Genomic DNA, 25,082 nt, shown 5'->3' with positions numbered 1-25,082 from the left:
GAACAGGAAATGTCATGTTTTACACTTTGGGGTACAGTATAGTGATGGGTGACACCTGCAGCCTCAAATTTCTCCAGGAAAGCCTTAAGGAGTTGGTCTTGGGTTACAGTGAAAACTGTGACTTTTCGCGAAAGGGTGTGACCCCAGCAGCATGGCGAACTTTGATGTCACGCCATGAAGAAACAAATTAGTATAACTCAATGAAATCCAGTCTGTTCAGTACCAGACTTTACAGGCATGATGTCAGACCCGCCCTGAACAGATTGATGTGCCCATTGTCGGGAATACGTACAGCGCCACCTAGTGGCAACAGGAAATGTCATGGCTTTAATTTTGTTGTACTGATTTTCACAGGTTCATCGTGGCCACCTCAAAAGCGGTGAATATCAACATCAGTCCCTCGTGATGCTTCAGTGCAAAAATTGTGACTTTAAACTGAACGGCGCACCCTGGTGGCAACGCTGTTCAACATGAAAGATGAAGTGGCTTTTGAGGGGCTTGCAAGTTTATAGAGGCTTGAAATTTGGCCCACACCTCCAAATGGATGAAGGCTTTGTTGTCATGTGATCATTTTCATTGAATAGCGCGAAATTGCTCCACAGCGCCCCCTACAATATTTCAAAACCACAGCCCCTGCTCTGTGTTCTATGTATGATTCTGAAACCTGGTAAGCTTATAGGAGATATCAAGATGTACAAAAAAGTCTCTTGGAGCAATATCCCAAATCCAACAGGAAGTCAGCCATTTTAAAATTAATGTGTAATTTTGATGACATTTTCCCCCCTTTTCAGGCCTCATACTTTGACGAACTCCTCCAAGGGATTTCATCATATTGAAGCATTCTTCAGTGTGTAGAATCTAAAGACCTTTGTGATGTTAAATTGCGAAGCTTTTTCCGTTCAGGGAAACGGGGTGGTCATGGCGGCACGTAGAGTTTCAATCACTCGCAAAAAGCAGTAATCTGCTGTCACTAAAAAACACAATGTCCAATCTCTCCCAAAGGTCGCAGGTGTGATGAGACTCGAGCTTGGAAATGTTTGTTATGCTATTTGTCAATAATGGTTAGAGCGCCACCTAGTGGCATGACTATAATCCTGGTTGAATAAGATGAAATGTTAGCTGGTGATTAAAAGCATGAAATCCATCAATGTGACATCACATCGGACGTGCCGGTTTGAGGTGTTGGCAGTGGCTCGACGTGCCGGGGGTGCGAGGGCCCTCATAACGCTGCTTGCAGCTTTAATTTTTTAATTTATGTTTTATTAGTTTTCTTATTTATACAACATGTACAACAAATTCAAACTATTCACCGTGGGGGGGAAAGCAAAGAAAAGCAAATCAACATCAAAAGAGACAAACAGACCAAACCAAACAAAACACAAAAACAAATAAACCAAGAAATACAATGACATTATACAAAATCGGGCCTCCCATTTTGTACATATTTCAACCAATATTCTTCAAATGAGTCCGCCTGCCACTTTAGCCTAAAGGTTATTTTTCCAAAAATAGTATATATCACATCAATCCATTCATCTATAGTAGGAGTATCCTCTTTAAGACAAAGGCGAGTTATGGCCTTTTTGGAAGCTACCGACAGCACACTGAACAAATATTTATCCGGTTTGCATAGATCAAGAGTCTTTAGGTTGCCTAGGTACAATAATGCAAAACGAAATTGTATTTTCTTTTGGAAGATTGTTCCCATGACCTTGTGTATTTCCTTCAAAAATGGAACCACACGGGGACATTCCCAAAAAATGTGGAAATGATTTGCTGTTGCATGTCCACAACTCCTCCAGCATGTTGTATTCTGAGGATAATTGGATTTTTGAGCTGGGGTAATAAAATAACTAATTACATTCTTCCAAATGAATTCCCTCCACGAGGGGGAGCTTGTTACTGACCACTGCTGCCTACAGATCCCATCCCATTCCTCTCCTGTTAGGGATAGATTGCTCTCTGTTTCCCATCTTGCTTTAACATATCTTGTATCATGACCTCGTAGATTGATCAGTGAACAATATAATTTGGAAATAATTCTTTGATAGGGTCCATCTCTATATGCATTCTCGAATATATATACAGGGAGTGCAGAATTATTAGGCAAATTAGTATTTTGTCCACATCATCCTCTTCATGCATGTTGTCTTACTCCAAGCTGTATAGGCTCGAAAGCCTACTACCAATTAAGCATATTAGGTGATGTGCATCTCTGTAATGAGAAGGGGTGTGGTCTAATGACATCAACACCCTATATCAGGTGTGCATAATTATTAGGCAACTTCCTTTCAGTTGGCAAAATGGTTCAAAAGAAGGACTTGACATGCTCAGAAAAGTCAAAAATAGTGAGATATCTTGCAGAGGGATGCAGCAGTCTCAAAATTGCAAAGCTTCTGAAGCGTGATCATCAAACAATCAAGCGTTTCATTCAAAATAGTCAACAGGGTCGCAAGAAGCGTGTAGAAAAACCAAGGCGCAAAATAACTGCCCGTGAACTGAGAAAAGTCAAGTGTGCAGCTGCCAAGATGCCACTTGCCACCAGTTTGGCCATATTTCAGAGCTGCAACATCACTGGAGTGCCCAAAAGCACAAGGTGTGCAATACTCAGAGACATGGCCAAGGTAAGAAAGGCTGAAAGACGACCACCACTGAACAAGACACACAAGCTGAAACGTCAAGACTGGGCCAAGAAATATCTCAAGACTGATTTTTCTAAGGTTTTATGGACTGATGAAATGAGAGTGAGTCTTGATGGGCCAGATGGATGGGCCCGTGGCTGGATTGGTAAAGGGCAGAGAGCTCCAGTCCGACTCAGACGCCAGCAAGGTGGAGGTGGAGTACTGGTTTGGGCTGGTATCATCAAAGATGAGCTTGTGGGGCCTTTTCGGGTTGAGGATGGAGTCAAGCTCAACTCCCAGTCCTACTGCCAGTTTCTGGAAGACACCTTCTTCAAGCAGTGGTACAGGAAGAAGTCTGCATCCTTCAAGAAAAACATGATTTTCATGCAGGACAATGCTCCATCACACGCGTCCAAGTACTCCACAGCGTGGCTGGCAAGAAAGGGTATAAAAGAAGAAAAACTAATGACATGGCCACCTTGTTCACCTGATCTGAACCCCATTGAGAACCTGTGGTCCATCATCAAATGTGAGATTTACAAGGAGGGAAAACAGTACACCTCTCTGAACAGTGTCTGGGAGGCTGTGGTTGCTGCTGCACGCAATGTTGATGGTGAACAGATCAAAACACTGACAGAATCCATGGATGGCAGGCTTTTGAGTGTCCTTGCAAAGAAAGGTGGCTATATTGGTCGCTGATTTGTTTTTGTTTTGTTTTTGAATGTCAGAAATGTATATTTGTGAATGTGGAGATGTTATATTGGTTTCACTGGTAAAAATAAATAATTGAAATGGGTATATATTTGTTTTTTGTTAAGTTGCCTAATAATTATGCACAGTAATAGTCACCTGCACACACAGATACCCCCCTAAAATAGCTAAAACTAAAAACAAACTAAAAACTACTTCCAAAAACATTCAGCTTTGATATTAATGAGTTTTTTGGGTTCATTGAGAACATGGTTGTTGTTCAATAATAACATTATTCCTCAAAAATACAACTTACCTAATAATTCTGCACTCCCTGTATATAATATCTTCATTCCCAGTCGATAACTGAGGATTTTTTAGCTTTTTATTCAGGAAAATACTCCGTTGCAAGTATCTAAAAAAATCTTGATTTTGCAACCCAAACTTTTTCTTAAGGTCCTGGAAACTCATCACTTTTCCATTTTTCAACAAGTTACTGTATGTGGTGAGACCTTTATTTGCCCATGTTTTGAATGTCGAGTCGATCTTACTAGGCAAAAATTCTGGGTCATATGCAAACCATTTAAGGAATCCAGCCCTCTGGATTAATTGATACTTTTTAAGTACTCTTTCCCATATCTTTATTGAACTTACTATCTAAGGGTTGCCCGGGTATCCCAGGAGTTGTAACTCTGAAGGATCTCCTATCAGTGCCCTGACAGGGAAATTACCTCCCAAGGACAATTCCACTTCCTTCCATCTTGAACAGTATCCAGGTTTACACCAGCCCACCAGATTTCTTATTTGTGTTGCCCTGTAGTAGTCCTGTAGGCAAGGGAGGCCTAATCCTCCTTTATCCTTGGGAAGCTGAAGTGTTTTGAACTTAACTCTTGGCTTTTTACCCGCCCATATAAATCTTGAGAGGATCCTATCCCATTCTACAAAGTAGATGGTAATGACAATTTGCATAATTAAGATTAAGGAACTGACCTCCCAGCCCATTGTTCCTTCAGTGGGCTCGTTTCAGTCATTATGCAGTGTACTGTTTATAAGATTGGGGAAACCTGCAGTCAGCTGAGACTGAAAAAGTCACTTGGATGAGTGACAAAACGTTTCTCCCACAAAACGCTACATCCAGATGAACAGAATGAACTTTTGGAGATTTACTTTCCTGGATGATTGAGAATGCATCAAGACGTTTTAACCCACTTTGGCAACGAATGCCTAAAACTTGTATGCCAGTATGAGCAAACAGCACATAAGATGGCGGACTACAGGAACCACCTGAGATTCAGCCTCAGATGCCAACAAAACAGGATTACTCTTAAAAGTCTGCAAATGAGCTCTTCAGTTAAAGGCTTACGAGCAACAGAAGTCCTCCAGAAGGCACAACATCAGTTACCCTTTAAGACTTACCACAGAACCAAGTCCGCCAGATCTTATATTACATCTTTACATGCTGTAGTGCCAATTTTGGGAGCATTCCAAGTTGCTATACATCAATACAACCATTATAGCCCACATTTTAGTAATATATATGCATTAAGTGCATAGTAATTTCAGAAATTTCAAAAAAGAAATTTAAGAGGTTTATCCCTCAAAACTGTAAATACAAAAAAGTTGCATAAAATAGTTTCCCACCACAGGAAATTTATTTTGAGTGTCTTCATAGTTTTATTTTTGAAATACACCAATTTTTATATACTGCAGGAAAAACGAAAATAAATATTATAATGCAAATTTGCAAAATGTGCAATATAATGTGAACTAAAATAAGCCTTTTCCAGCATTGCAATTTGAGTTCTAACCATCCCAGAAACTATTCAGAAAGTCATAAAGTCAAACATAACTTTTAAAAACATCAGATTAGGTTGATGAGGCCCTGAAGGTAAAAAACTACAGTTTCAAAATGACGCCACTTCTGGTTTCGGGCAGGTAATGGTGGGCATGTGATAGTTTGCGCTGATGATCTATTCCAACGTAGGAAGTGTTACGAACAGCTGATCGGATCGGCAAAGCGTGTTTCTGGAATATTTTGTTTTTGTTGCTGCAAGTGGTTTTATGCAATTTTTTTGCAAAGCTATATGTGGAAGGAAACTGTGACCTTGGACAAGCTGATGGCATAAGATGTAAGTACAACTCCTCCAGTTTCATATGCAAACAAAATGATTGCGCTAGCTTACGTGGTTGCAGTTCTACCGGGATTTAAAAATAGTTACGCAAAACTGAGCATGCCCGCTCCGACCGGCATTAAAGGGTTAATGAACGAGTGAGGCAAAAATTTTTTACTATCGACGTGCTAAAATCTCAAGAGGAGCGGATCCGACGGAGACTGACAATGCTTTAAGATGAGAATACTCTTAAAAAGGTGTTTGACTTTACTGAGAACTTGTTGTACATCGGAAACTACCGTAAAATGTGGAGAGTGTCCTCAGCAGCCAGAAGAGAGAAGGACGCGACACCGAGGTTGTGGAAAAGTGGGTGAGTAATTTGTCTGACAGACAGCTCACCCAAACAGAGAAAAACGTAGTTGCTAAAGGGTTTTGCTGTCACACCAAGACAAAGTGGAAGCAGAGCAACTACGGACGAAGGTTTCGGCCTGTCTCAGCAATGCAAGGCCCCCAGCATCCAACATCACCATGGAAGAGAGGAAGGGACTCACATCACTTAGTGATGACAATAACATTATCATCCTTCTGGCACACAATGGTAGGTGCACAGTATTGCTAAACCAGAAAGACTATCATGAGAAAATTTTGTCACTACTCAGTGATGAAAATACTTATGAGCCCCTGAAACGAGACCCAGGAAGTGTCTACAGGAAGAAGGTGATAGACTGTCTGAAACAGTTAGAACAAGACAAGGCTATTGACTGGACCTCATACCAAAGGCTATACCCAGGGGAGTCTACACCAAGTCTGTGTGGTTTACCGAAAATACATAAACAGGGTGCACCTTTAAGACCGATTGTCTGCACGATCAACTCTGTCTCCAAATTTCTGGCTTTGATCCTCAACCCACTGGTGGGCAGCTCTGAACACCACATCCAGAACACCCTGGATTTTGTTGAGAAGGTGAGAGATGTCATTACAGAGGCAGATGAAACCAGGACGTACCACAATTCACAGATCCCATTAACTCAGTGGACCAACACATCAAATTCACCAGGGAGGATATGAAAAGTGGCAGGTTAGCCTTCTTAGACTGAGATTTCCATCAGTAGTGGGGGACATCTAAAAGCTGATGTGTACTGTGGGATTATAATATTATTTTATGCCATGTTAGACCCTTAATTAAAGGAAAGCCGAGGCTGACCTGGACTCCTGCTCTCCCCTCTACCATCTTTGCTCTCTCCTCTACCATCTTTGATGTGACCCTGACCAAATGCTACAGCAGCTGGACCCACAACAACAACCTGAAAATGTCAACACTGTTGCAGGAAAATGATCTCATGCAGTGGAGGCGGAGAGCGTTAAATCCAAGGCCCGTTTCACTACACGGGGGAGATTTCCAGACAGCTTCAGCTGACAGAGCTGTGACGAGACGCCCATTAAGCCCAGATGAAAAGTGAGGCAGAGCAAAAGAGTGCTGACCTTAACAACTCTGCATTAAAACTGTGCAGGACAGTGACGGACCAATACGGATGATCGGGCAGCAAAAAGGGCGTGCCAGAGACAGGAGGAGTAACTGAGGTCAGATGTTTGGCTGATCTATGGACTGGAGTGTCTTCGAGCATAGAAGGCCGCACGTACTTACATAACACTGATATCATGTTTTTCTTTGTGATCTTTTATTCAGTTATATCTTTTGCTAAGTTTTAAGTAGTGGCAGTTGATTAAACAACATTCATTTAATATTACATACCTGATTCAGAGCATTACACACATATCAACTTAACAATCTGCAAAACCTTGTAGCGGCAATGTTGTGTCTCCATAAGGGACAGTTGGCTCCAGGAGATAAGTGGGAGTCAGTGCCTGTCCTTGAGAAGGAGAGCATATTCCTTTGCTGTGTCAAGAGTCAACAGATCCATATTGAAGTGAAGTTCATATTATTACAGGTTTTGTTTCTTTTTTTTCTTCCTTTTTTTGTGTCCCGTTTGGATCTTTAGCCATCAGAATTGTTGTCTTAAGGCCAAGAAAGATGCCAAGCGGATTTATTTTACCAAGTGGATCATCATGGCCTTGCCATATTGGTCCATTTGATTGACCTTTATTATAATTATGAATTTATTTTATTTTCAGTTGCTACAAACGGGACAGACATGACTGGGGGATAGGACAGGGAGAAAGAATGAAAGAAAGAGAGGGAGAGAAAGAAAACCAAAGGGGAGAAGAGACGGTGAGAAGGGGGGGAAGAAAGAAAAAAACAAAAAACCAAACAAAACACTGAGCAGTGCTGATTTTCTAACACTGGAATATTTCTAACATTTTGAGTTATTTTCCAGTGTTAGAAAATCAGCACTGCTCAGTGTTAGCCATTGTTAATCTTCAAAACTGACTAGGTTACTTTTAAACATATAACACTGTAAAAAGTGTTAATTTAACACTCAACAGTGTTGTATTTAACACTCAGAGTGTTAATTTAACACTGGAGATTTTGCTGTGTAGCTTAGGCGCTGTGTGAGAGAAAAGCATGTGAATGTTTAGGCTTTTATGATTAGGTGGGGGCCACTAGAGGCTATAAGAGTTTGATCAATGCTCCACCATTTTGAGATCTGAGGCTGTCTGCGTACGGTGTCCATCTCCCACGCGTGTAATCATTAAAATCATTGTTTGACTCAACCCGGCCGGACCAGTGTTGTTATTTTGGTTTTTCCTCTTGTATCCATCCCCAATATTTGAATCCGTAACAGTAACATAAACCTACCTATACGGATCAATATTTAAGGTTTGACTCTCATCATCCACTGGAGCACAAACTGGGTGTCATTACGACGCTACAACACACAGCGAACACCATCCCCACTGACACAGGGGCCAGGGAGGCAGAAGAACGGCACATCAAAAAGGCCCTGAGTAAATGTGGTTATCCCAGCTGCACTTTTGTCAAAGTACACAATAAATTATATAATGTAAACAACTACCTGAAAAAAACAGGTAGAACGATACTTTTGTATGGTTTATTGCATTTACGGAGGGAGTGATGTATGCTGGGTAATGGCACAGCTAGCTACTGGGTGACTTTATTCACCCGCTTCGGCTGTTATCAGTCCATACAATGGGCGTTATTGTCATGGTCCTGAGTCTGAGGACTCAGTGTTTTGTTTCCTTATGCTTTTGTTCATTTCGAGTGTGTATTCTGTTGTGATTTTGCCATTTGTTAGGTTTCTGTTCTTTGCCTTCCTGCTCCCACTTCTCTGTGTTCCCTCTGTCTGTCCATGGTGTTATTGTGTCTGCTCATGAGTCTGCCTGTCAAGTTCAGTGTCCTGTCTGGTTCTCTGTGTCTGTTAGTTTCCTGTTTTATTCTGAAAGTTCTTGTCTCATGTCAGTGTGTTCAGTTTTACCTCTCCCCTGTCTCGTTAGCCTGATTGCTCCCAGCTGTGTCTCCCTCCTGTGGCCCATTCCCTGATTACTCCCTGTGTATTTAAGCCCTGTGTTTTCCTGTGCTCTCTGTCGCGTCGTCTGTTTAATTCCATGTAGTCTGCATTATTCCATGTTTCTTAGTGTCTCTCTGCTCCTCGTTTCATGTCCTCCCTTTTGCATTAGTTTTCCCAGTTTAGGTTTATGTTCGGTTCTGCTCACACCTTGGTTTTGTGCACTGTAAATAAACCCACTTGCACCTCCGCCATTGTCTGCTATTGGATCCTCCTTTCTCACCCTCCACACGACTGCCGCCCCAGCCGTGACAGTACGACGCGACCACGAGATGGATCCAGCAGCTTTGTCCGTAGAGAGCGACCTCACACGCATCCAACGCCTGATGGACTGGGTAACTCACACCACCAACACAAGGGCAAAAGTGGTGGGGTTAAATGCCATCGAGGCAATCCTGGAGGGAAATCCCTACCTCTGCCAGCTTAAGGGAGTTTCCGCCTTCCTTTGCACCCTGCATAAAGCCCGGGGGATAGTGCAAGCTCGGGAAACCACAGACTTTGTCCAGCAGCAGCGGACTACGGCCACCCCAGAGCAGTCATGTGAGCTTCTCCTGGCGGTGATTTTGCCCGGCCCGCCGGAGGTGATTTTGCCCAGCCCGCCGGATGTGATTTTGCCCGGCCCGTTGGATCCGTCAGCAGAGAGGAAGCGACGATCGCGCCGTCGGTGCGTCACCCCGCAGCCGGATATTAGGACTTCAGAACTGCCGACTGTGGTGAGTGAGAAGGACTCTTTTTCTGTTTTGGACTGTGGGACAGTTTATTCAGGGGCTTTGTTTGGTGCAGCAGATGACAAGGAGAACTGTTTGTTGCCCGTTCATTCTCCTGCTCAGCTGTCTTTACCTCGTTTAGCTGCACAGCAGCATTCAACTCGGTCTCCGGTATCCCCGCTAGCCCAGTCATCTATGCCGTCTCTGTCTTCACCGACTCCCTGTGAATGGGAGGCTGCGCCTGTGCCTCCCATTTTTGAGTCTTTTTCTAGTACGTATTATTTGCAGAGAGACAAACACGTTAAAAATGCAATCGTTCCTCAACAGCTGGCTAGTTTAGAGACTGCTACTTGCTCCAGGGCCTCACCAGAGGTTAAGTTACAGCCCTCAGCTGACTCTGGACCCCTGGAGGCTAAGAACCCAGCTGAGAACTGCACCCGGCTGTCGCTGCCTGAGCAGGGTCGGTGCTCCGTGCAGCTGCAGTCTGTTCCGTCCCTGCCAGAGGCCCGTGTGCCTGCTGGTTCTGTTCTGTCTCTGCCAGAGGTCTCCGCACCTGCTGGTTCTGTCCTGTGTGTGCCAGGGGCTCCGGTGCCCACTGGTTCTGAGACTGTCTTCCCTGGGGGGCCCGAGGAGCCCGTCCAGCTTCCTGCCTCGTCAGCTGGAGGGCCCGAGGAGCCCGTCCAGCCTCAAGACTCGTCAGCTGGAGGTTCAGGAGAACCTAGCCAGCTTGCTGCCTCGTCAGCTGGAGGGCCCGAGGAGCCCGTCCAGCCCCAAGACTCATCATCCTCGCCAGCTGCAGTCTCATCATCCTCGCTCGCAGCAGCCTCCTCATCAGCCTCTGCCTTAGCTTCGCCTGGTCCGGCTTCAGCTCCACCCACGCCGTCGCCTGGTCCGGCTTCAGCTTCACCCACGCCGTCGCCTGGTCCGGCTTCAGCTTCACCCACGCCGTCGCCTGGTCTGGCTTCAGCTTCACCCACGCCGTCGCCTGGTCCGGCTTCAGCGTCGCCTCCGCCTGGTCTGGCCTCCGCATCCGCTTCAACGTCGCCTGGTCCAGCCTCCGCATCCTTATCAGCTTCGTCTGGTCCAGCCTCTGCTTCAGCATCCTCATCGCCTGGTCCAGCGTCTGCTTCAGCATACTCATCGCCTGGTCCAGCGTCTGCTTCAGCATCCTCATCGCCTGGTCCAGCATCCGCTTCAGCATCCTCATCGCCTGGTCCAGCCTCAGCTTCCGCCTCCTCATCAGCTTCGCCTGGTCCAGCCTCAGCTTCCGCCTCGTCTGGTCCAGCCTCCGCGTCTTCAGCCTCGTCTGCTTCGCCTGGTCCAGCCTCCGCGTCTTCAGCCTCGTCTGCTTCGCCTGGTCCAGCCTCTGCGTCTTCAGCCTCGCCTGGCCCAGCCTCCGCGTCACCTGATGCTGCAGGGGCCACGCAGCCTTCTGGTCCCCAGCTGCCGCCTCAACATCGTCGGTCATCTGCCAGGCCGCATGTTGGGCATCGTCGCCACCGTGGCCGGCCTGTGGACTTGGATTGTCGCCACCGCTGTCGTGAGCACGGTCGGCCCCCAGGACTGCTTTCACGCCGCTGTTGCCGTCCGCACGGTCAGCCCCCAGAACTGTTTTCACGGCGCTGTTGCCGTCCGCACGGTCGGCCTCCGGACCTGCCCCACTGCCACTGCCTTTCACACGGTCGGCCCCCGGAACTGAACTGTTTTGGCCTCCGGCGCTGTCGGCCTCCGGGTCTGCCCCCTGACCTGTCTGTCTGGGCCTTTTTGGACTATGTCCCTCCCTCCTGGATCCCCACCGCCTGCCCTGGTCAGGTCGTTTTCTGTTTTTTGGTTTTGGGGGGGCGGTTTGGGCAGTTTTTGTGTTTCTGTTGGGCTGTCTGGAGCCAGCCCTTTGGGGGGGGGGGGGGGGGGTGCTGTCATGGTCCTGAGTCTGAGGACTCAGTGTTTTGTTTCCTTATGCTTTTGTTCATTTTGAGTGTGTATTCTGTTGTGATTTTGCCATTTGTTAGGTTTCTGTTCTTTGCCTTCCTGCTCCCACTTCTCTGTGTTCCCTCTGTCTGTCCATGGTGTTATTGTGTCTGCTCATGAGTCTGCCTGTCAAGTTCAGTGTCCTGTCTGGTTCTCTGTGTCTGTTAGTTTCCTGTTTTATTCTGAAAGTTCTTGTCTCATGTCAGTGTGTTCAGTTTTACCTCTCCCCTGTCTCGTTAGCCTGATTGCTCCCAGCTGTGTCTCCCTCCTGTGGCCCATTCCCTGATTACTCCCCGTGTATTTAAGCCCTGTGTTTTCCTGTGCTCTCTGTCGCGTCGTCTGTTTAATTCCATGTAGTCTGCATTATTCCATGTTTCTTAGTGTCTCTCTGCTCCTCGTTTCATGTCCTCCCTTTTGCATTAGTTTTCCCAGTTTAGGTTTATGTTCGGTTCTGCTCACACCTTGGTTTTGTGCACTGTAAATAAACCCACTTGCACCTCCGCCATTGTCTGCTATTGGATCCTCCTTTCTCACCCTCCACACGACTGCCGCCCCAGCCGTGACAGTTATTAGCACAAATCAGTCCCATAGATATGGGCCATCTCCTGCTAGATTGTTCAGAAGGTTGTTCTCATCCATCCAGATGGAGGATCACTAACAGGAGCGTGGAAGACTCCAGAATCCACTCTGGCTGCAATCCGGTGGATATGCAGTGTGTACAGGTAAGACCGTTTAAACGGACAGCATTTATAGAATGACTATTAAAAGTCAGCGAGTGTCAGTAATGTTAATGTGGTTATGTTAGTAATACACCGAGTGCTAATATAACAGCTTTAAGATGCATTTGTAGATATTATTACGTGTTTTACCGTCTTTATGGTGCTAGCTTAAAGTTACGGTGTAAACGTTACCTTATATTTTATCTCATGGTTTTTCTATTTTTAACATAGAGATTTGTGATGCTGTGTTTTCTGACCACAGTCCTGTGTTGTTTGAAGTTCCTCTTGCCTGTGCCTCAGTTAAAACTCGCGCTGCTGCTCAGCGCTGTCGTGTTTTTAACTCCTCCACTGCTGAACACTTTTCAACAGTCTTTGACCAGATCTGTAAGATCCCGGATTTTTTATGCAGCCAGACTGAGGAACTGAGCTCATGGTTTTATTCTACCTGTCGGACTGCTTTGGACACTGTGGCTCCATTAAAATCCAGACTGCCTAAAACTAAATCTGAGCCCTGGCTGAACGACTTGACCCGAGCTGTCAGACGCGACTGCCGTCGAGCTGAGCGCAAGTGGAAAAAGGACAAACTACAAGTGTCATTCCAGATGCTGAAGGACTGTTGGCGTCGATATCAAAGAACTGTAAAAGATGCCAAAAGAAAACACTTATCTGACATTATTTTGTCAAACTGCCACAACCCACGTGTTTTATTTAATACTATTAACTCTGTTCTTAATGCACCATATACTGACTGTATTGAGCCCTCATCAGAAGCCTGTGAAAATTTTTTACACTTTTTTATCGAGAAGGTCTCCTCCACAAGGGCTCAAATCTCTCCTCATGCTCACGACCTCTCAGTCTCTGTTTCCTGCTCTGCTGTCTTTGACAGGTTTGAGCCTGTGACTCTATCCTTTTTAAAGGAGACTGTTGGTCATCTTAAGCCTGCAGGGTCTCCAAATGATGCTGTCCCTCCTCGACTTTTAAAAGAGGTGTTACCTACAGTTGGTCCTTTGGTGCTTGAGCTGGTAAACCATAGTCTGATGTCAGGTGTTGTCCCTAAAGATTTTAAACATGCAGTAGTCAAACCCCTGATTAAAAAACCTGCTCTTGATCCTGTGGTTCTTGCAAATTACAGGCCTATCTCCAAACTACCTTTTCTTTCCAAAATTCTTGAAAAGGTAGTTTACAACAAAATAATGACCTTCCTGGAAAAGCAAAATGTTTTAGAGGTTTTCCAATCTGGTTTTAAACCCTTTCATAGCACTGAATCAGCCCTTTTAAAAGTTTTTAATGACATATTTTTAGCGACTGATGCTGGGGACTGTGTTGTTCTTGTGCTTTTAGATTTGACAGCTGCGTTTGATACCGTGGATCATGCCATTTTATTCTCTCGTTTGGAGCACTGGGTGGGCATTAGGGGCACAGCACTGGAGTGGTTCAGGTCCTACTTGACGGGGCGAACTTTTTGTGTCAGCCTTGGTGACTATGCGTCGTCCTCCGCTCCCCTCTTGTGTGGTGTCCCACAGGGCTCAGTTCTAGGCCCCCTCCTCTTCTCTTTATATCTGCTTCCTCTTGGTTCTGTACTGAGAAAGCACGGCATTGCTTTCCACTTTTATGCTGATGACTGTCAGATCTATGTCCCTCTAAAGCAGGGGTGGCCAACTCCAGGCCTCGAGAGCCGGCATCCTGCAGGTTTTTGATCTCACCCTGGGTCAACACACCTGAATCAAATGATTAGTTCATTACCAGGCTTCTGGAGAACTTCAAGACATGTTGAGGGGATCATTTAGCCATTTGAATCAGCTGTGTTGGATCAAGGACACATCTAAAACCTAAAGGACACCGGCTCTCGAGGCCTGGAGTTGGCCACCCCTGCTCTAAAGAAAAAAGGCAGATACCTTACACAGCCATTACTTCAGTGTCTCGATGACATTAAGGCTTGGATGTCTGTTAACTTTTTAAAATTCAATGATAAAAAGACAGAGGTGATGGTTTTTGGTAGCCCCACTGAGACCCCCAATGTGTATGTAGATTCCCTGGCACAGTATAACATACTGTGCCAGGAACTGATTTCTCCCAAAGGGTGGACTAGTGTGTTTCAATAGATTACCTCTGTATGAATGTACTTCTTAAATGAAGGCAAGTGTTTGTCCTTTTTTGTTCCTCAGGTACAGTACGTGATATCAAGGGCAGGCGGTCAACACTGGGGACAAGAAGCAGACGTACTTCCAAGAGGGAGCTGCAGTGAGGTCAGAGGTCAGAATCTGAAACAGCTCAGGTTTATATTTTAGAGGTTATAAAAAATCAAAATGTATTTATAAAGAAACCTTTAAATAATAGTCATAATTATGATTATTATAAGAAATATTAAACATTTAAGTGGATTTTCTGTTACACATATCGTGTTAGCCCTGCAATAAACTGGCAGCCTGTCTTTGTCCTGTATCAGCTGGGATAGGCTTCATCCTCCCGCAACCCTGAATTGGATATATTGTATTCCAATTATGTAATCTGATCATTTACAAACTCAAGGTATCTAATCAAAATGTAAGTAATAATTATAAAATGCAGAAATAAGTGTGACATAAATGTAAATGTGTGAGCTGACATAGAGGACAGCTACATGCAGTCTGAAAAACCTTTGTTGTCAAGTTTGTCTCGTGCTGATATACCTGCATTCTTACATAGAAGAGACATTAAAGTCTCTGACTCAGTGAAGCATTATTGTTTGGATAAATCTGTGGTTTGGATCTGTTTGGATAAATATAGTAAGTTGATGTTTGTCCATTCATTGACACATTTTCTTAAGTGCTTATCCAGTTCAGGATCACAGTGGAGCTGCAGCTGGATATGTTCACTAAATAAACCTTACAAAAGTTAACAATAAACCTGCATCCATGTACGTTGTTGTCCACAGGATGAGAAAATCAAATTGGAAGACTGTGGAACATGTTAATAAATGTTTGTGTGTTTATCCCTGTGTCTTTCACAGGAGGCGCTGGAAGGTTTCCCTAATAGTTCCTGGTGAATCAAAGCAGAACCATAAAGGTTGCTGGACTGCATGATGGCCTTACCCCTGAGCAGTCATCCTGTTAAAGGAGGAACCAGTTAGAAGCTGTTTTCAAAGTAGCTGAGCAGATTTCATCTCAAGTAAGCGATTAACTGTTTGTTCGTTTGTTCTGCCACTTAAAGAGCATTTAAGGACGTCTTTCGAGTGTCCAGTTGAATTAATTCTACTGGCTCTCATGGTCATTTGTTATTATAGACATATTTTTCATGTTCACCCAGCTATTTAGTAAATTCTATCTATTTAGTAATATCCGTCAGCTATAAAATGTAATATAAATATAAAAATATCTAAATATCTCCTGCCCTTTATGTTTTAATGATGTAAGTCTGTTTACATTAGCATTCCTCACATATCAATGAGATGCTGTACAGTACAACCCTACTGACGCAGCAGAGGGATAACGACGGCTATTCAACATCGTTACACGACACATTCGAGCTGCATGACGCAGACAAAGTGACTAAATCATCTTTTTTGTGGTTTATTGTCTTCAAACCAGCAGATAAAGCCGATTGCAGAAGATGTCAGAGAAGAACTTCAGGCCGTGTACTGAAAAGGTATTTTTTTCTTGTTATCAAAAGACATTTGGAGTGGCAGCTTCTACAACTGGTTGTGCTAAAGTAAAGCTTACAGTCTAAGAAATCACAGTGTTGATGTTCAGCACAAAGAGAAAAGCTCACTTGTTTGAATTTATTTACAATCATAGTTTTATAAATTCTGACTGTAAACAGCTTTTACAGCTTTGATATTGTTTGACACTCGAAATCAGGTGATAGGGTTTAATTTAAAGGTTTCTGTGTCCCAATGAGCCATTTACACTGACCAGTGTCAGTTTAACTGTAACACATTCATTATTTAGATTCAACAAAGAAATAACTGAATGTAAAAAATGGCAGCCCTCAGGCAGGTTTATAGAGATATATGCATGCATTATGAAATGTATGTATCCCAGATAATTGTTATTCATCTAGTCATGGCAGACCTACCTTTTCCTCCCAAGTTAACTGCAACCCAAAAGAACTAGTGGGGCTATTTACACACTCACAACCAGTGTGGGGTAAAAAGAGCCACCAAAAAGCTGTCAGCCACAGATGTGCTATAAGAGTTAGAAACTCTACTTATGGAGAAACTTTCTAAGTCTAACAGAGGACAGGTACTCCTGCCCAAATAACATGATATAACCCCACATACAGCCCAGCCATAAAGTGAACCAAGTCATTTAGTTAAAGACAGCATGGGACTAAATGCATGTAACCAGCCTGCACCAACCTGACATTTCTTCCTCCTGAATTAAATGAATGAATGGATGAAAGTTAAATGACTACAAACCTAAAGCCACTAGTTCCCACACTGGAGCTCCCTGACACTGTGTGTTAACCGTATTTAGCTTGTATCAACAGTTGTAACAGGCTAAGCCACCTGAGACACTGCATTGAATTTGTTCCTGTCTTAATGATTTCAGCTGACTGGTTTCAGCTCAGATGTTCTTCTTTTTCCTTTCAGTAGATCAAAGCAGCTCGTGCTCCTTCTGCTTCCAATTTAGAAGAAGAAGAAGGCTCCAGCGAAGTGGCGTTCATGGTCTCAGTGAACAGTCACGGTCACACACTGCATGTGGTTTTAAAAGCAACATGTCTGTTCACCACAACAATGGAGATGTGTAATATTAGTGCAGCTACGGTTTGTTCTTGAACATCAGTTCTGTTTTCTACTTTGATCACTTAGACCAAAAAAGTGTTTTCAGATTCTTTCTTTTAAATCTATAAAGCACCTGCTCATTTTTTTTATTACAATTAGTTTCACATAAATGTTAGTGTTTCCTTTATGATCTTTTAATGCTTACACTACACTGTACATGTCTACATTAGAGACATTTCTGTTACCTGTTTCTGTTGACTCAGAGTTGTGAAATGTTCTTTTATTTGATGCACAATATAAAGCTCTTCAACTGGTGGGGAAGATTGTCACATCTTGCAGGAGCTTTCCTCTCCTCAGGGGCTCTCTCTGCAGGAGGGGGAGATACAGGAGAGGTGGAGGAAGATCTCAGCCTGGATGTTTATTGTCTTATGTAGTCTGGAAGATGAGTGGATGGTGGGGTGGGTGCAGTTTTCCCTGTGGTGGGGTTGGGTGGACTGTCCCGGGCTCTGTGGGGCCGGGAGGCGCTGCTGCGCTGGGCCCCGGTCTGGATGGGCCTGGGCCCCCTTTCCCTGGCGGGTCGCGGAGTATGGGGGTGCCTACTGGGGTCAGCGGGGGAGCTGGCCCCAGGGAGGGGTCACGTGCCCCTCCCTTCCTTCCCTCCCCATCTCCAGCTGCCTCCCTCTTCCCGCTCCACCACAACCACCCACACATGCAGGACCTTGGAGTAGGGGTATGTCACCAGGGTGCAGGAGGCTACCCCCCTCCGTCCCCTTCTGGCTGCCTCTGCCTCAATTTTATCCCACAACTTAGACATTCACATTACTCACACTCTCATTACACATACATATAGGATCTTGGGGGTGGGCACGATACACGGAATCCAAAGTACCATCAGGGTGTACTCCCCACCCCTGGCGTCGTTGCCCACCTCTCAATGTTAAATACACGTAGACATTGAGGGCCAGCAGGAGGGACCATGCGCTTACCTGCTGCTCTCTGGCAGGTAGCTCCATGCCCTCCTGGGTTTTAAATGCACCTTAGAACACACATGCATCAACACTACAATGAGCGGGTGGAGGGAGGTTTGGAGTCTTCTCTCACCCCCATTCTCTGCGACCTGCTGGAGCGGGGGGGGGGGGGGGGGGGGGGCGCTAGGAGGAGGAGTTGGCCGTCCGACTGCGGTCTGGAGTGTGGGGCCTCCCTGCTGCTGCGGAGTCGGGGCGGTCTGCCTCCCCCCACCGCAGGGAAAAGGGTAACACCACCTGGGTCTGGGTGCAGTTCCCCCCTCCAGGGGCAAGGGTACCTAGACCCGGTTTGTAGAGTACGCTTGGGGAGTGTGATCGTGTGTACAGCGTCTCTTTATGTCTGTCTCCACGTTGGTTGAGTGTGGAGTAAGTGCATATGAGAGTATGAGGGTGGGAATGGATGTTTGTATATGTGTGTGCCTGTATGTCTGTGTCTATATGTCAGGTTGGGTGTCAGGCGCCACCTCTCTGGGGACATCTCAGGCCCTCCAAGGTTTGGAGGCCTATCACCCCCTACCACCACTTCCCCTGCCAGTGGCGGACTCCCTCAGACATCGGTGCGTTGGTGGTTCTTTGTGTCCGGGGATGGGCGTCCAGGTACACACCGGCTCACTCCTTGGCGGCCGCTTATCGGGGCCTGGAGCCTGGGGCTCGCTCGGGCCACTTCGGAGGTGGGGTGCCCCCGGCCTCTCGGCCTGGGGCTCGGTCACTCAGGCACGGCTGGCTGCTGGTGGAGCTCACGGGCGCGTCACTGCAACTCCCCCTGGCTTCTGCTCCGCGGCTGCTGAGTGAACCCTCATCTGGGACTCTCCTCAGTTCTTACTGGGACAGTGGCGCGGCTGCCCCTCTGTTGGTCTTCCTTGGTCTCTTGTGTTCTGGGGGCCTCTGGATGTCTGGAGTTTTGATCTCCTCCATACCTGCTTCATGCCCTGGAGGACGGGGCTGTGGCCCCCCCACACCCTCTAGCAGATCATTACATGAAGGAACCTTTAAAAAAAAAAAAAAAAAACAAGCGCGTCCATGCTCACAGGTGTACACACGGGTGATCACACCCACAAACTACACCCTTTTTGGCTCCTACCTCAAAGCACACTGTGTTCTGTTGATCTTATGTGCTGCACAATAATGTTTAATATTTAGTATTTACTGTCATATTCCCATATATCATTGTGATGTTGTTTATTTTATTACTCTTGTTCTCTTCTGCTTGTTTTCTTTTTTCTTTCTCAGCAGGTGATCCAGGTGATTGATATATGCATTTTTTCTTTTTTTTTCTGCTCATTCTGTTGGTTTTTGTCTTTTGCCCTTCTCCCCTGTCCCTCTTCTCAGCTGTTTCTCTTTCCCTCTTTCTTTCTCCCCTTCTTTCCCCCAGTCAAGTCTGTCCCGTATTCAGTAAGTGAAAATAAAATAAACAATAAAAGGTGAATCAAATGGACCATTACGGCAAGGCTGGGATGGTCAATTTGGTAAAGTAAATCCGTTGGGCATCTTTCTTTGCCTTTAGACAACAATTCTGATGGCAAAAGAGCCAAACGGGACAGGCAAAAAAAAAAGAAGAAAAAAAAAAGAAGAGGGAGCTACTCAGTCCTAGATCCTGCAGTTTCCTGTCCAGCTTCAAGGGAACGATGGTATTGAATGCTGAGCTGTAATCTACAAACAGCATTCTCACATACGTGTCTCTCTTCTCCTGGTGTGACAGGGCAGTGTGTAGTGTCAGGGCTATGGCATCATCAGTGGACCTGTTGTGGCGGTATGCGAACTGTAGAGGGTCCAGTGAGTCGGGTAGTGCAGAGCAGATGAAGTCCCTGACCAGCTTCTCGAAGCATTTGCTCACGATGGGGGTCAGGGCTACAGGTCGCCAGTCGTTCAATGAGGAGATGGTGGAGGATTTGGGTACAGGGACGATGGTGGCCATTTTGAAGCAGGCTGGGACTACAGACAGAGAGAGGGAAAGGTTGAAGATGTGCGTGAACACTCCAGCCAGTTGAGCCGCGCATGACTTGAGGACGCGGCCGGGAATCCCGTCCGGACCTGTAGCTTTGCGTGCGTTCACCTTCCTGAAGCACTTCCGCACATCCTCCTCAGACACAGTGTGCGCACTGACGTCATCCGCGGTGCGCACACTGTCCGGTCTCATGGTGTTCGCTGTGTCGAATCTAGCGTAGAATACGTTTAGATCCTCACACAGAGAGGCCGTGGTCTGCGGTGTGCTGGTTTTCCCTCTAAAGTCTGCGATCGTGTTTAGTCCCTGCCACATACTCCAAGGGTTGTCAAACTGTTGCTCCACCCTGTCCCTGTACTCACGTTTGGCTGCTTTGATCGTCTTCCGGAGTTGGTAATGTGCGTGTTTGTCTTTAATCACAGGACTCACACATGCAGGGCTGTAGACAGGGGGATTGCCCTCCTTACAGACAATATTGATTTGTAAATGAATAACTAACGATTTTGTCAGCACAAAGTTGTGTATTTGGAGCACAATTCTACAAGAAAGATAAGTTAGTTCACAAATGCTTGTGGTTAAAGTGCTTTGGCACTCTTTGGCAATATCGTTGTTAAACTTAGTCATCACCTCGGCCTCTTCTGATGAGCCGTAGGCTGCTGCCTGCCGTTAGTAACGCCGTTACTTGTAACACCGTTATTCCCATCAATGTTTGCTGTGTCTTTCTGAGATGTATTGATAGAAACCTTTGCAGAGACAACAACACAGTATAAACAGTGTTCTCACGGGTACTGATAAAAAAACCCAAAACCAAATATATACTTTTAGCTCTTAATTCTGCTTCAGTTTGTTTTCTGTAACCTTGAACTTCACATGTTAAGTTTGCAGATGGTGAGCTTAAGTTTCCAGAATGTAAATTTACTACAGAAAATATAAGTGTTTACCTGTGTGAGTGTTTTTACTGAGGAAGCTCAACAAAGCCAGTCCTTCTTTGTATTACTTGACCTGACAAAACCAACAAACCCAGGCGAGAGATAAAGGGTATCACAACAGCAGTTATCTGTTTTCTCTTATTTTGTTCTAAAACAGGAGACATTAAAGTCACTTTAACAAAATGTATTTAAATAGTTAAAGGTTATTGGCAATAACCTACAAATACGACTGACCTCTGTTCTAATTTGAGCCCTGCTAGCTGAAAATCACAATATTTTCATCAATCAACAAAATGCAGTGAATGAACAAAAGATGCATCTAAATCAAATCAATACTTGGTTTGAACAACAAGGGAGGAGGAAAAGAGTTCCAATGGATCACAACAGTGAATTCTAAGAAAACAAGATGTATTTAATTTCATCCAATCCAAACCATCTTTATTTATAAAGGACTTTAAAATACCCAGCACAGGACCAAAGTGCTGTACAATAAATGAGTTAAGAACAATAGAATAAAAGAAAACAGTAAAAAAAAAAAAGCACATAATACATAAAAATGAAAATAGCCTTATATTTAAAACAAGATAAAACAGTACAGAATAATTAAATAAAAACAAAACAAAGAAAAAAAAAACAGAAGTGGCCTGTCTTATCTCTAAAGGCAGATTGTTCCACAGTTTTGGAGCTGCTACAGCAAAAGCACTATCTCCTCTACGTTTACACTCAGTCCTGGGTAGACTCCCAAACAGGTGATCACCTGGTATCTAAATACACATTTTGGGGTACCTGTGATGGACTGAGCAGTGAAGGAAACTTAGGCACAGGTTAAAGTCCAAAAAATGATTTTTTTATTTAACCCAAAAAACATAATTGGTTAGCTCATGCAAAAAGAATCAAAATCTTGGGCCCATAAAAGAGGTCAAACTAACAAAACTCTACTCAAAGTTGACAACACAACTGATAACTCAAACAAACTGACCTCACTTAACGAGACAAAGGGGAAACTTAAATAGTGGCTGATCAGCCCACAAAAACAGGAAAAGGGGTAAAACACACAAAACCTAACTAAACCAAACATAATGAACGCCAATTCCCCCCATGGTCCTGAGTTATGGCGTGAACCAATTTGTAGCCTTCCTTTAAAGCTCGCTCTGCCCCTTTTCCACCTCTTGGCTCCTTAATCAAGGGACTGGAACAGCTGCAACTAAGGTAACTCAGAAAACAAAAGATTAATCATACATAACAGTGTAAACTAAAATGTGCGCACTTATTTTAGAATGCAGCGTTATGTGGATATATGAATTAACTAAACCAAAACCAGTTATTTATTGTCCTGTAAATTAATTCCTATATTTAAAGAAAGAAATGTGAATGCAATGTTACTTATAAGCCTCTACACTAACATGGTGGGTATTACCACTGTGTGGCTGTAAGTGTAGCCATCACACACTCCCCCTCTTCAGATCTCTCCCTGGGACAGCGAGAGAGACAGTCTGCAGTGCAGTTATCTTTGCCAGGGATGTGGTTGATGGTGAACCGGAATGGCTGGATTGCAAGGTACCATCGCGTGATCCTTCCATTTGTGTCCTTCATTCTCTCTATCCATTGAAGAGCTTTGTGGTCTGTTTCCAATATGAACTCCCGTCCGAGAAAATAATACCTAAAGGAGTCCAGGGCCCATTTGATGGCAAGTCCCTCCTTCTCGATGGTTGAGTACCGCACTTCCCTCGGAAACAGCTTGCGGCTGATGAAGGCCACTGGATGACGCTCTCCAGGCGGTCCCTGTAACAGAACAGCTCCCAATCCTCTCTCTGAGGCATCAGTCTGAAGAATGAAATTTCTCTCAAAATCAGGGCTGTGCAAGACTGGGCTCTTACTCAGAGATTGTCGTAGGTCCTGAAAAGCCATCTTAGCCTCCTCTGTCCAGGTGATCTTATTGGGACTTCGGGCACCAGTCAGATCCATCAGAAGAGCTGCCCTGGCGGAGAAATGAGGGATAAACCGATGATAGAATCCTGCCATACCTAAAAATGATCTCAGCTGTTTTCTGGTCTCTGGCAAGGGACAGGATTCTATGGCAGTGACCTTATTGACTTGAGGTTTTATTACTCCACAAACCCAAGGTACTCGGTTTCAGCCTTAGCAATGGCACACTTAGCTGGATTAACAGTCAACCCTGCAGACTGAAGACGCCCCAATACCTTCTCCAGGTGTTTCAGGTGTTCTTCCCAGGTAGAACTGAAAATCACTATGTCATCAAGGTAGGCTGCAGCAAAATCAGACATGTCAGACAGTATCTAGTCCATCAGTCTCTGGAATGTTGCCGGGGCACCATGCAGTCCAAAGGGCATGACTTTAAACTGGAACAAGCCCCACGGGGTCCAAAAAGCGGTCAGCTCTTTTGAGCGCTTAGTCAGTGGTACCTGCCAATAACCCTTGCAGAGGTCTATTGTTGTCAGGTATCTGGCCTTCCCAAGGCGCTCAACCATGTCATCAATGCGGGGAGTTGGATATGAATCAAATTGTGATATTGCATTCAGGTACCTGAAGTCTATGCAGAAACGGATACTGCCATCCTTCTTTGGCACCAGGACCACCGGGTGGCACCACTCGCTCTTCGAGGCTTCAATGATTCCTAGTGACAACATCAGGTCGATCTCCTCTTTCAACGGGATCAATAGACGCTCAGGTATCCTGTAACTCATTCTCCTCACAGAAGCTCCATCTTTCAACACAATGTCATGTTCCACAATGTCCGTTCTACCAGGATTTTCACTGAACACATCTAATTTACACAGGTTTCTCACCTGAGCCTGTCTTTCCTCAGGAAGATGGTTTAGATCCAGGTCCTGAGGAGTGGGTTTTGGCAGATACTGATCATCCACTTCCTCCTCCTCCGAAACCTCCCGGATCAGAAAGACATCTGCTTTTGGTCTCTCCACCCATTCCTTAAGCAGGTTAATGTGCAGTACTCTGCTGGAGCGGGGCTGATCTGGAATAGCGACCTTATAGGTTGTTTGTCCAAGTTTCTTTTGGACCTCATATGGCCCTTGCCACTTTGCTAACAGCTTACTGTCATCACTTGGAAGAAGCACCAGCACCTTCTCACCAGGACTTTGGCGAGCTGACTGGTCGTACCAGGCCTTCTGGTGCTGCTGTGCTTCCGCTTTGTGGGCTTGGGCCAGCTCCGTCATCTTCTCCAACCGTTCCCGCATCTGGACAACATAAGAGACAACATTGACAGCCTGTGATCTTTCTTGGTCACCCTCCCAAGTCTCCCTTAGAAGAGACAAGGGGCCTCGTACCTCATGGCCATACAATAGTTCGAAAGGTGAAAAACCTGTAGAAGCCTGGGGTACTTCTCTATATGCAAAGAGGAGGTAGGGGAGCCACTGATCCCAGTCTGTACCAGTTTCATTGACAAATTTGCGTAACATTTGTTTCAGAATCTGATTGAAGCGCTCTGTTAGGCCATCTGTCTGAGGGTGGTATGGCGTTGTCCTCAGGCTCTTAATCCCAAGGAGCCGGTACACCTGCTTCAACAAAGTGGACATAAAGTTAGTGCCACGGTCAGTAAGAATCTCACGAGGAAAACCAACCCTTGAGAAGAACTGTATGAGACAGAGGGCGACTGCTTTGGCTTTTATTGATCTCAAAGGAAAGACCTCTGGATACTTTGTAGCGTGATCTGTCACAACCAGCATGTAACGGTTGCCTGCCTTGCTCCTTTCTAGAGGACCAACAATGTCCATTCCTAGCCGTTCAAATGGAGTGCTGATAATTGGTAGAGACTGGAGAGGAGCTCTGGAGGGGATTTTAAGAGAAGACTTCTGGCACTGAGGGCAGCTTTTACAGAACAGTGTTACATCTGAGCGCACACCAGGCCAATAAAAATATTTTCTAATGCGGGCCATGGTTTTGTGCTTTCCCAAGTGGCCAGCCCATGGAATGGAGTGTCCTAAGGAGAGCACCACCTTCTGGACTGCTCTAGGAACCACCAACTGCAATGCTGAACCCTGCTGACGATACAGAATGCCATCTTTCAGCAGAAACTCCCCCTTGCTGTTCAATTCTTGCTCAGTCCCTTGGCTCCTCTCTGCAGCTTTCTGGAACAGAGATGTTAGAGATGGATCGTCATGTTGCATTTCAATAATATTAACAGGGATTTTGAAACCCAAAGGTA

General features: G+C 45.2%; 1 protein-coding gene and 1 long non-coding RNA gene across 3 annotated transcripts in view; both read left to right on the top strand.

Annotated features, from left to right (window-relative positions):
- LOC147334063 (uncharacterized) overlaps window positions 1–18,114 on the top strand; it is a 90,218-nt gene extending 72,104 nt beyond the window's left edge. Inside the window, exons 2-6 of one of the 2 annotated variants that reach the window (XR_015128423.1) lie at window positions 12,226–12,304; window positions 14,467–14,547; window positions 15,291–15,448; window positions 15,868–15,925; window positions 16,872–18,114. This is a non-coding gene — a long non-coding RNA (uncharacterized LOC147334063). Of the gene's footprint in view, window positions 1–12,225; window positions 12,305–14,466; window positions 14,555–15,290; window positions 15,449–15,867; window positions 15,926–16,871 lie in introns of both variants that reach the window. The other variant, XR_015128424.1, reaches the window with a different exon arrangement.
- Window positions 8,611–12,019, top strand: LOC147334064 (uncharacterized). The gene is made up of 4 exons (XM_086287738.1): window positions 8,611–10,320; window positions 10,363–10,470; window positions 10,582–11,421; window positions 12,006–12,019. Exons 1-4 carry the CDS (start codon window positions 9,180–9,182, stop codon window positions 12,017–12,019), a joined length of 2,103 nt encoding a protein of 700 aa, XP_086143864.1. The 5' UTR covers window positions 8,611–9,179.
- Window positions 18,115–25,082: the final 6,968 nt, after the last annotated feature.

This window comes from Aulonocara sp. 'chitande type north' Nkhata Bay, linkage group LG3 (genome assembly GCF_057382095.1).
Source record: "Aulonocara sp. 'chitande type north' Nkhata Bay isolate Kocher_YH1m ecotype deep benthic linkage group LG3, A_spYH_male_GT1.1, whole genome shotgun sequence".
Lineage (NCBI taxonomy): Eukaryota > Metazoa > Chordata > Actinopteri > Cichliformes > Cichlidae > Aulonocara > Aulonocara sp. 'chitande type north' Nkhata Bay.
The sequence above is the reverse complement of the archived record's forward strand: the minus strand, read 5'-3'. Positions and strand labels throughout refer to the sequence as shown.

Bases quoted from the DNA above. Each gene is read 5' to 3' on its own strand.
- LOC147334064 (XM_086287738.1), top strand. From the start codon at position 9,180: ATGGATCCAGCAGCTTTGTCCGTAGAGAGCGACCTCACACGCATCCAA. The intron at 10,321-10,362 runs GTTCAGGAGAAC...CGTCAGCTGGAG, and splicing joins TCAAGACTCGTCAGCTGGAG to GGCCCGAGGAGCCCGTCCAG. The intron at 10,471-10,581 runs GTCCGGCTTCAG...GTCTGGCTTCAG, and splicing joins CTCTGCCTTAGCTTCGCCTG to CTTCACCCACGCCGTCGCCT.